Raw genomic sequence first — 12,513 nt, 5'->3', positions numbered from 1 at the left:
CGATATTTTGTAGGTTACCAATATCTTGAAGCGTAGATCGCGTCCTGAATGTTGTTATCTTGCGAGAAACAATTCTATGCACATTCTTGAATTTCCAAATCCACCATTTATTTGCCTTGAATTCGGGTAAGTCTATTTGGTCTTTTGCCTCCAAGGCCCAGAATCTTAAATTCATATCGTGAACAATAGATCTTCTGTCAGAAGCTTCTTCAAACTTTTGCAGTACATATTCCGCAATAAATTAAAATTTATCTGAATTTGTTCCACCTTTCTCTACACTCGCTTCCCATCTGTAAAGCTGGCTCAAGGATTTAATCTTGCGAAAATTTCTCTGTACAGTAGTAAAAGATCGACGTGCCTTTTTTCCGCTTTTTCAAAACTCCACAACTTTTCTTTCATGACTGAAGTCGACTTTTCCACCTTCATTGTCAACAATGCATTCTTCAGGTTCAAAATTGTCTTCTTCTTCTTCTGCAGCTGTAATGTACTCTACAACTTGTGCTCCATGTGGTTCTGATGGATCGGCAAAATCAAGCACGTAATCATGTTCAATTAATGATACGGAATGTACGTTTAGAAAATTTTGTATAATGTCATGAATTTCATTATGCACTTCAATTTCAGACGGCGTTACAGGTGTCTGTGCTATACTCGCAATTTGAAACGTAGTCGCTAACATGTTTATTACGTTTGCAACATTAATCAACGTCATTTTGAAGAGAAGTGTATCAAGCAATGATCACTAACTTTTTTCAATAGAATGGTGATTGCTTGCAGTCGTAAATGACACTGAATAAGCTACTTCCTCTCGAGCATATTTATATCAATTAAAAGACGCAATTATCAATTAAAAAATTAAACCGACATTTGCTCGATGACGCTTATCTTACCAATATGTACTAATGATCAGGAATAAAATACGTTCGCATTATCGGAACATTCGATAAGGTTATCGTCAATACGTGACTCTGCGTCCTTTAATGTTAAGATAGAGCTTCATGCAATATCTTATTTATCGTGTGGTTTATAAAATATTGTAATAAATTAACACTTCAAGTAATGTATATATGTTGCTGTTGTTATGATTCATATACGTCATTGATTAGTTTTAATTAGTTTTATCTTTCAAGTAGTTGTAAGTACATACTGTCTTGCTTAAATAATTGAAAGCTGTCTGAAATTGATATAAATAATAATTTAAATATCGCTTTATGAAACTATTTTAATAATTCAAACTGCTAAAACGGATTTCAAATTCGATAATAGATTTTTCACGTATTTTTTTTTATTAAAAAAAAATAGAACACATATATATTGATTATGATGTATGAAAAGAGGTTGTGGAGAAGTATTTTTGCAAAAAATTACACAGTACAAAAACTTAATTTTAAGGGTTGGTGGTAGGGGTAACTCGAAAAAATGGATTTTTCGATAATTGTCTGTACGTAGTTTTGTAGACATAAAAATGAAATGCAATTTTTGTTTAAACTTTTTTTTTATATCTCTCACCGTTCTGGACTTATTACGCGAAAAAAACAAATCTGCATTTTTTTCAAGGGGTGATATCACCCTTTCAAACCAAAATATGGCACGAAAGAAAAATAGTTTTGTGTTACGGATGAACTACTCTACTTGCACAAATTTTTTCAGAATTTTCTGAATTTTCGGGTTGCCTAACCTCCCTTGTGAGTACACAAACTCACAACGCGGGCAATAGAAGACCGCGAAACGATACCGACCGCGTCCCGCGAGCCGCGCGCGAGTCTGGACGCTCGCACCTGTCATCGCGACAACTAAACTCACGACCTGAGCAAAAACGCGACCACGCACCAACGGCGTCGCGCTATTTGTACATAATTGTAAATAGCGTTTACTTAAGAATATAATTTACACTTTTTGTTACCTATACCACTGCTTTCAATTTATTAAGTCTAAATCTTGGATCGCACGGACTAAGTCTATCCCGCACGTAACGCAAGAGCGTTACATATTTCTATAAATATTTAAAAAAATATAATTATTTTTAATTATTAAATAAATAAAGAAATAAGAAAATCGAAATTTAAATTGGTAATGTACACTAAAAAAAATTCTTTAAATCAAAGAAATATGTTTTGTTAAATATAATTTCTTAACTTAAAAAAATATTTGTTAGATTTTAAAAAATATATAATACATATAAAGTAATATTTTTTAAATTTGTAAAATAAGCTGTAAAGTTATGAATTTCTAGAAAAAATAAGATTTCTTTGATTTAAAAGATCTATATATAAGAATAAGCAAATGATTTCCTTACAAAAAATTAGTTTTTTTTAATGTAAAAACTGTGTTTAAATAAATATTTACACGTTTTAAAAGTAAATAAAATACAAGTAAATCATTTTATAAATTTAAATAAATTACTTTCTAATATTAAAAATATTTTTTGTCTTTCAAAGTTTCTTTTATTATCAGGAAACAATTTATTTAAATTTACAAAATAATTTATTTATATTTTACTTTTAAAACAAATAAATATTTTTTAAATATACTTCTTACATATTTTTTAAAAACATACTTTTTATATTTAAAATCTATTCTCTTCTTTTAAACAAATCATATGGTTTCATATATGGATATATCATATGTATACAATACGAAGCGTCTGTTAAAGTGACAGTAGGTAAGGTGAACGACTTAAAAACCAGAGGTCTCAGGTTCGAATCTCAGCAATGCCCATACAGCACAGAAGTTTGCAGCAACATTGCTACAACGTTGCAAGATTGCATATTGCAATGCCATGTTGCAGAGACATTGTAGTGACATTAATTTGCAATATTGCAGCAATATTTAAAAAATATTACGAATATAATATAATAATTTTTTATTTATTTACTAGTTATTTTTGTAGTAAAAATATCGAATAGGGGACCACCTTCTAACGGTCTGGATATTGACATATATTATAGAAGTGACCCTTTTGAGTCACAATGAAAAGCTTTTAGCTGGCGTTTGTTGTTCGTTAAAAAGTTATTAACAAAAGAAATTGCATAAAATGAATGTAGTTTTTGGACACCGTATATACAAAAACATCGAATTTGTATACTAGGAAGGTGCCTGCTACACACACACACACACACACTGCTTGCCAGCAAACGCGCTCGCCCGCCCGACAGGGTGGGCTCGCGATGGGTGCACATGTTCCTATTATAAAGGGTCTTTCAAATTGAGCGGTTTTTTAAATTCTTGAATAAAACATACAATTTGTGTTGATTTCAAAAAACTTTTTATTGGTAATTGAAGTATAATGTATGACATTTAAACACGAAAGACTATATTTGCCAAATGATCACCTCTTGCACATCCATTCTTTTGTCAAAATTTTGGACGACATTTTGACATAACTGTGGCTCTATCTCGCCAATGACACGAATAATTTCATCCTTTAGTTCAGGAATCGATTGTGGGTTGTTCTTATAAACCTAGCTTTTCACGTAACCCCAGAGAAAATAGTCCAACGGTGTCAAATTACATGATCTTGGTGGCCAAGTAACATCACCTTTTCTGCTAATAACACGTCCAGGAAATTTGATATGCAATAAGTCGATTGTGTCGGGAGCGGTGCACTTGGACACGGTGCATTTGGACACAGCCAATCACAGCACCGTGTGATTAGAGACATTTGTAGGGTCCCTTGGAACAGCGACTTGTGATTGGACTGTGTCCAATTGCCCCGTGTCCAACTGATATACACCCGATTGTGTCAGTGGCTGTGTGGCATGTTGCGTCGTCTTGTTGAAACCACATATCCTCCAGATCAATATTATTCAATTCAGACCACAAAAATTCGTAAAATACGCCATGTTGTGGAGTCACTAAGTCCAAGTTGTTGTGAACGTCGACTAATGAACATTTCCGGGTCTTGGGCAACACTTTCACTAACCAAATCAATATGCTCTTGTGAGCGACCGGTGCGACAATATTTTCCTCTTCTCTTATTTTCCACCGAACCAGTTTCTTGAAATTTTTGAACAATTCGATTGATAGTGCTTTCAGATGGACGATTATGCAAACCGTAAATATCACGTAATTTTCTAAAAACATTTTTCACTGAACGCCTATTTTCATAAAATAATTCAACAATTTGAACGCGTTGTTGTATTGTGTACGACTCCATTTTTATAAATGTCATACATTACACTTCTCAAATGTGATAAGACCCAGGCAAATTTACAACGCCATCTGTGTTTTATTCAAGAATGAAAAAAACCGCTCAATTTGAAAGACCCTTTATATACTTACGCCCCTGTCGGGCGGGCGAGTGCACTTGCTGGCGAGCGGTGTGTGTGTATATGTGTGTGTGGACCACCCTCCAATGATCTTGATGTTGACATATATTATAGAACTAACTTTCCTGAGTAAAAATTAAAAGGTTTTAGCCATCGCTTATTGTTCATTAAAAAGTTATTAACAAAAGAAGTCCCATGAATAGAATGTAATTTTTAGGTATCATGTACGTATTAAAAAAGGTAACATTTGTGCTATAAAGAATGGGTTACGTATATACGTATATAGTTTACTATATTTCAATAGATAGGTTAGGTTTGAGTTAGTTTTTCAGGGAAAGAGTGCGGAGGAAGAGGAGGAGGCCCTCTCCCGCGTATTTACGTGTACTATTTTATATACATACATCGATTTAACTTATATATACACAGTGTTGAATAATTACGTATTATTTATTGAACTTTTTTTGTTAATAACTTTTTAATAAACAATGAGCGACGGTTAAAATCTTTTAATTGTTATTCAAGAGGATGTCCTTGATAATATATGTCAACATCAAGACTATTGGAGGGTGGTCCCCTATTCGGCATTTTTACTGAATTTATAATTATCACTGGTTTACTATATTAAAGTAAAGGTACTAAAAGCGACATACCATATTGTTTTTGAAGGTTATGTCTTAATGTAAAGTTCAAAATATAAATGTAAATATGTATACATGTAATTGGAAGTACCCTCTATCAGATAATATCACATTTTTACTGAAATTGTGTCTCGACTTAAAACAAAACATGTTTTTGAAAAACACACGAAAATAGAGTTCAAAGAAAATGGGTCCCAAAAGCAACATACCTATTGGAAGTTATATAACAAGTTGCATATATGATAATAAATAGTTCGTTAATGCGTTTAATGGTTGAATAATATTCATTTTATTTAAAAGTAATATTTATGTTAGTTAATGTTCACTGATGTACATAATTACAAGTAATTATTGAAAATGATTTACATTTACCCTTATAGAAATATTATACTAAGAATCATTGATAATTACTTATTATCCAGTATTTTTAATACTGAAAATAAGTAATTATCAATGATTCTTAGTATGATATTTCTATAAGGGTATGCAGCAGAGTAAGTTCATATACAACACATGTCAATTCACAATGTGAAGTTAGAATCAGATTATGTTAGTCACAGACTACCGCATACTATAGGTATGTCACTTTAAAACACATTCTCATAAAGTTTTTCAAGTTACACAATAAAAATGTGATAAAGATTAAAATATTCAAAAAATATTTGCACAAAAGCTAAATGTATCTAGAAGAACTTAATGTTGAACAAAAAGATAATTATCGATATTTAGTCTATGTAATTCGCCAATAAAAATCATAGAAATAAAATTTGTGAATTTCTAAAACTCAATATTTGCTAATTTAGCATATAAAAGAATAATAAATGTACCAAGTATGACTTTTTCATAATTTTACTGATAAAACGAATAATAGTTTCGATAAAATACAACATTTCATACATGAGATATAGAGGTATGTCGCTTTAGGAGTCCTATGTCGCTTTTGGCTACTTTCCTCCATCAATATTCATCGCATATCGAATGTTATTGCATTGTTTTAATATCTACCAGCAAATTGTTCAACAAACTCCAAGTAAAAATTATATAACTATTACTTGGTGTTTGCTAGGTATGTTATACTGTGAACACTATAAGGATACATTGTATAAGCATAAATCATAAGAATATTGTTGAAGTCATTGGGAATCGCCACGTGTCGCTCGATCGTCAGGTTAAAGCAACACTTTAACGGAGTCAGTACATGGATGGGTGACCGGTGGTATATCGTTTGGGATTGAAATTATTGAGAGAGGATTCACGAAAGTTTGGAGTGTTTGACAACCTTAGATATCTAGTGGTTTATGAGACATGAGAAAATTAGGAATATATAATTATATTTTTTTAAATATTATTTTATTAAATATGATTTTCTCATTTTTCACCTTCGCACAATAATTATCAGTATAAAATTACTATCAATATTTAACAGTGATTTATCAGTATTCACCGGAAATTAAGTACTGGCCAAAGAATTACTGAATTACTGGTAATACTTAATCACTAATAATTTTTCAGTATTTTTTAGTATGATATTTCTGTAAGGGTATTGTAATGTAACGACTATTTCTAGTTCTTTTGGTTTTAAAGAAATATATGTATTTGATTAGTAGATTAGATTCTATCTCTTTATAATAAAAGGACCGCACAAAATCAATGTAAAAGGCCGTTCGGTTAAATTGCTTTTAATTCGAGAAAATGTTCATTCGTGTAATGTTGATCAAAAGTCCTCACGGGCACGACGCTCAATAACCGATTGTTTAGTCGACAAAAGCATCGGAAAGTCAGAAAAATGCGTCACTTTGCTAGTGGTATGGTTTTTATACGAATGCACTTCTATGCTTCTTTATTGTATGTGTGGGTATGTGTGTGTTTTAGAGATTAGGAAAGGTTGTATATGTGATACCCGTTCTCAGCGCTACCCAAGACGTGGATGTGACAGGAGTTGAATCCCTTGTGTGTATATTTATTTTTATACGTGTGTGTGTCTGCCGTATGTATCAATGAATATGTATATGTATGTCGTGTGCGTGTGATGTGTATGTGCGTGAGCGCGATTGTAGACATTTCCTGAAATTTGAGACAATTTGACCGAACGGTCTTTTATATTGATTTTGTGCAGGGTCCTTTTCTTATCATAGATTTTTACTTAAAAATATAATTTATATACAAATTCTTAGCTACTGCAACGGTGAGCGTGGCAAAACCTCATTTGATAGGCGAAAATGACGAACCTGTGAATCTAAGCCCGGAAACTGATTTGGACGATTTTTGGCATACATCTGTGGGAAAGTTCCGTTTTACGATAGAGGAATTACCAGAATATCTACAATACATACACAAGCTATTGAAGGTATCGTGAAGGAATTCTGTAATAACGTTATAAATTGTAATGTTGTCGTCCTTAAAATTATAAGGACAACATTTGAAAACTACCAAAATTACTAGTAAAATTATTAGATTTTAGTGGAGGATTAGTTTTAATAAAAATCTGTTTTACAGGAAATAATGACAATTGACAAACCTGATATACTGTATTACATGCTACAATGTTTGAATATATTATGCTTGTATGGTGATGCGTTTAATGCGGCAGTGAAAGATCATCAAGGATTTTTTATATGGTGTCAGGAAAACTTGTTAATAAGGAAGTATGTATTTTTAACCTTAATTTGAAACATTGTGGAGTAAGTAACATCAAAGAGATATGCAAGAAATAGATTTTAATGAAAGTTTCTTTAATTATATTGTGTAGTTTGTGGGAGCTTTTAAATGCCGAGCACTCACACATAGCGCAAGTGACTGTTCCATTATTATTGCATTGCGTGACATTACCTTGCGGAACTGATACTTTTTGGCGACTCGTGCAAGAAGAATTTCACAATTCCGATTGGCGCGTTAGATTTGTTGCAGGTAATTACATATTGGTTTAATATTTCTTCTTATGTTGTTATTGGTGCATATTATTCACAAGGAACACTAGGAAATTCAAATATTAAAAAAATTCTGGAACTTTGAGTGCGAGTAGAATACTTTATCTGTAACACAAAATTATTTTTTGCTCGTGCGCAATTACAGTTTTAGGGAGTGAAACACCCATTTGAATAAAATCAGTTTTTTCTTTTGAAGGAAATATCATCGAAATTATAAGAGATAGAAAAAATTTTTTAAAGTGAAAATTGAATGATTTCAAAAGTACTTTAGAACTATAATAAAAAAATGTTTTTAAATAGGGGTGGGGTTGGGGATATACAATAAATAAATAAACAATTAAAAATATTTTTTATTATAGTTCTAAAGTACTCTTGAAATCATTCAATCTTTATTTTAGAAAATTTTTCTATCTCATATAGTTTCGACAATATTCGCTTAAAAAAAAATCGATTTTTTTAAAAGAATATTTCACCCCCTAAAACTATAATTCTGCACGAACAAAAAATAGTTCTGTGTTACGGATGAACTACTTTACTTACACACAAAGTTTCAGAATTTTTTGAATTTTTGAGTTGCCTAGTGTTCCTTGTCAGACAACATGCGTCTAATGGATATCTTATACCCAGTGAAAACAGGTTAATCAAAATGATGTTAATATAACATCAAAACTATCGTTAGTTGTTATTGTGTTAGAAAAATAATTTAATTTTACGAAAAATTTACATTAGGTAGATTGATTTCATGCGCGATAAAATTTTATAGGAAAAGATAAAAATATATGTTTAGATGATAATTGTAGCATTATATGGAAACAATTTAATCCATGTCATCTTGACATCAAAATGATTACATTTTGATAAAACTATTTGATCTATTCTGTTATTATCTTGAGGGAGATCTCCGTTGTTGTTTTGTAGTGTAGTGTAAGTGTAGTTAAATTAAAATTTTCTGACAATTTTTTCATTCACGCTGAAGCCAAAATCAAGCGTTGGTTTTAAACTGGCAATGATAGAAGAGTTAATAAGTCTCGTTTTCATTACCTATATTTTGAAGGATTATGTTTATTGATGTTAGTTTGGTTTGTATTCATTTAATCTCTGGAAGATCTAGATAGTATTTTCATGTTTGATTTTTGATGTAACGTTTTTTTATGAGACAAATTTGGTTAGAAGACGTTTTTCCTAATGTAAAAATAACATACTAAGCTGTATTATGCATATAAGTTTTATTACAGTTTATAGTCTATTTGCTTAATTATGTAAATTAACCCCTTGACCTACACTATCTCCCGATTGCTTGGGCCATAGTCTCGGCCAGGCTCGTCTTATTTATTATACGTTTGATCCGAACGAAGTACCACGAGTCAGACTCGTGCTTATTGTTTATGGACCAAATTCCTTACCACTCGTGGTTGTAGGCCAAAGGGTTAAATTAACAAACTTAACAATTAATAGTTAACAATTTGGTTATTAACTAAGTTTGTTTATATTTATCTTGCCAGCTTCATTATGGGGTTAAGTTCTTAGACATTTTTTGTTATGCATGTTGAGTTTTTTTCCTAAACTTTGCAGGATATATGAAATATTTTCTGATACTTGTTTAAGGTTTATAACAAGATTTATAATTATTGTTATTGATTATTTTGATTTAATATATCTATGTTATGTTATATGTTTATAATATAATTTCCAAATTACTGTATTTTCTGCATAACACTTGCAAGGATTGTAGTGTTAGTTTATTTTTATTTTACATACAGTGAAAAATAAGGTTATAATTATTTCTCTCTCTTAAGGGGGCTTTTACATTCGTCGGCCGTAAAAATAGCCTATTTTTACGAATTTTTAAAAGAAAATCTATTATATATAGGAAGATGCGGTTTTCTTCATGGAATTGTTTAACATTTAAACTCCAAAAAAATTTTTTTATTTATAAAAAGATGCGTTTTAATGCCTCCAAATGGCGATCGAATTTGCGGTCAGAAAAACACGCCTCAATGGCGGAAGTGATTCAGCTTCTGCAAATTATCTGAAATCAAAAAACCGATAATTTTTATTAATTATATGAGTGCCGCCATGTCTGGTACTAGAATGAAGTCGATTGCATGAAATTTATAAAAAATACGGCATTGCAAAAGAAAAGTTTAAATTTTTCAAAAAAAGTCTGTTACCTTTTTACTTATAAAAAATCACATTTTTGTTGTAAAAACTTAATTCTAGTACCAGACATGCGCAAAAGTGTTAGGATCAAGAAAAAACTCCCAGCAGGTTATCTTTATTGGTTTTTTAGTTATCACTTCCGCCAGCTCGAAAAACATGGTTTCGAGAAAAACGCGTTTAAAGTTTTAGTTCGACTTTTTCACGTATAACTAAAATTTTAGCGTACTTACGGTTATTCTGCAATACCAGAGCCATATAATAAACCCCCTGCTTCTTAAAAAAAATCGTTTTCTGCCAATTTATCCAATCGCCGAGCTGTTCTGGTTTCTTTCGATGAATTTGACGTGCGACGATTTGCCTGTCTCACGCGTTGATTGTCCTTTTCTTCAGCACATAGATTCGTTAATATTCCAATACGGATTCCCAATATGTTCATTATTTTCAATAAACTTTTAAATCCGTCATTGAATGTGCAGGTTGCCAAAAATGCTGCGACAGACATAATTTTTGCACCAGAGAAGACATGTTTCGGCGCAAAGTGCCAGAGAACTCCGTTATAACTCTCGTTATTATTTTGTGTATGTCCCCCGAGACATCGCGTTAACAAAGCATCATCTGACAAATCTTCATAAATTTTATAAATGACAGTTTGAACTTCAGAAACCAGAGGTGGATCATGATGATAATTTTGAAGTGTGCCGTTAGTTTCCGCGACGCGCCAGCTACACCAAGAATCTGATCCTGGAGGACAATGAGACTGCATGGGCTCTTCATCGGTTGATATTTTATGATAATATATCGCCCATACTACATTTTTCATGTCCTGTAAAGACTGTGTTTCGTCGTATCGCCAATCTATAATAAATAGTGAGATCTTTAATTAATTTTTCTGTTAATTTTCCTGCTCCCTTTCCACCAATCCCTTTATGCGATTTTTTGGCGTTTCTCAATCTACTCCCCATACGTTTCTGAACGTGTGCAATACATTCTTTTTTCTTACCGATAATTCGTCTCCGTATGGGTTTTCATTGAGTAAATTTTTAAAAGTTTTGCTGTCTCCATCGCCTATATAATTTTCGTACATAACGCCGTGTAAATCTTGTGAATGTTTGAACATTTCAATAATGCCGTCGACTTCCATTTTTCCAGCGCTTCCTGAATGATTGATCGTGCAGTTCTGTTCGTGTTCCTCTTGCCACAATAACTCTTCTATAGAATCATCATGTTTTCGAAGTGAACATGCTTTACAGAAGCTAGATTTGATCACAACATCTAGTACTTTGTTTATGTACTTTCCGATCAATGTAATAACACCAAATAAGGATGAGAAGCCTCGTTTGCTCCATGTACCATCACCAGATACAGTTAAATGTAACAGTTCGTTTCCTGTTTTTGTATTTTCATCGATTTCTTTTTTTGCGGCATTTTTCAAACTAATATCGTGCACAGCTTGCGCGGCTGTGTAAATGTTGTCCATAGCAGTATAGTACATACTTGTAGTAAAGCCGTTACATAAATCGATTAAACCACAAAATACATTTAAGTCACTCAGGCCAATGTCCAAAATGCGCAACACAAACACTATGCGTTGATTAATTTCAAACGATCGATTGTTAATAAGTGGACAAGACTCGATGCTTTCTGTACTGTAGCTACACTCAACGATTAATCTAAATCCTAATCCAATTTCTCTAGTTTTACTGAAACGAACTTCTTTTTTACATTTTTTGCACACCAGTATTTCAGTTAATTTAGAAAAAATCGATAAAAAGCTAATAATGCAATAGCTTTGCAACACATCCACTTGTACGTTATGATCAGTAGACTCTCGTAGTTTTCTTGCCGATGTATTGGCAAACTCGCCTTTCATTTTCGCTTGAATATCGATTCTTTCGGAATTGTCGTTTCTTTGTTTTATGTCCAGATCGAATACCACTAAATTTATAAATTTTCTTTCCGTGGAACATTTTGAGACGCACGTTATTCAACTCACGCTATGCATGACAAAGAACAAGGTTCGAGCAGTTCTAATGGCTTTCTACCTACTCCTAAACTATATAATGTATAGAAGGTAACAGGAATATTTTCTCTGGATCAATAGAAATTTTGAGTAAAGTATAACCGACATCTGCCGGTTCTCTCGGAATAGTGATCTGAATAGCATTTACAAGTTCTGCTGTGTTGGTAGGCGCTTGGAGAACCCGTGCGCCCTTATGTATTGTAACGCTACACCCGCGGCTCGTGCAGCCGGTTTCACTAATCGAGTGCAGCGACATAAAATGATGTTTTCTTCGCGCCTCGGCGACCGTTCGGCAGATCCGGCGAGACTCGACAGCTCACACGAACAAAACCAAGCTCTAGATGGGCGCCAGGTACGGCGGTCCGTACCCACTAAATAAGTCTCAACACTAAGTATTACTCTAAGCGGTGGTCTCGCCGACGAGGACAACCGGCCCTCCGCCCGAACGGCTCGCTCGCACGTCCGGCAGCTCAGCCCTGCTCTCGGTAGAGGGGCTGGTT

General features: G+C 32.8%; 1 protein-coding gene across 11 annotated transcripts in view; it reads left to right on the top strand.

Moving 5' to 3' along the window:
• Positions 1-12,513, top strand: part of LOC116849333 (protein unc-79 homolog) — a 736,358-nt gene that overhangs the window by 290,276 nt on the left and 433,569 nt on the right. For all 11 annotated transcript variants that reach the window (XM_032826384.1, XM_032826380.1, XM_032826379.1 and 8 more), the window contains 3 exons: positions 7,081-7,253; positions 7,403-7,551; positions 7,656-7,813. In XM_032826384.1, the coding sequence (XP_032682275.1) occupies positions 7,081-7,253; positions 7,403-7,551; positions 7,656-7,813 (480 nt within the window). The remainder of the gene's footprint in view (positions 1-7,080; positions 7,254-7,402; positions 7,552-7,655; positions 7,814-12,513) is intronic.

This window comes from Odontomachus brunneus, unplaced genomic scaffold, assembly GCF_010583005.1.
Source record: "Odontomachus brunneus isolate Ranch 3 - 2012 unplaced genomic scaffold, Obru_v1 Obru_scaffold_112, whole genome shotgun sequence".
Lineage (NCBI taxonomy): Eukaryota > Metazoa > Arthropoda > Insecta > Hymenoptera > Formicidae > Odontomachus > Odontomachus brunneus.
Note: the sequence above shows the minus strand (reverse complement) of the source record. Positions and strands in the feature narration are given on the sequence as shown.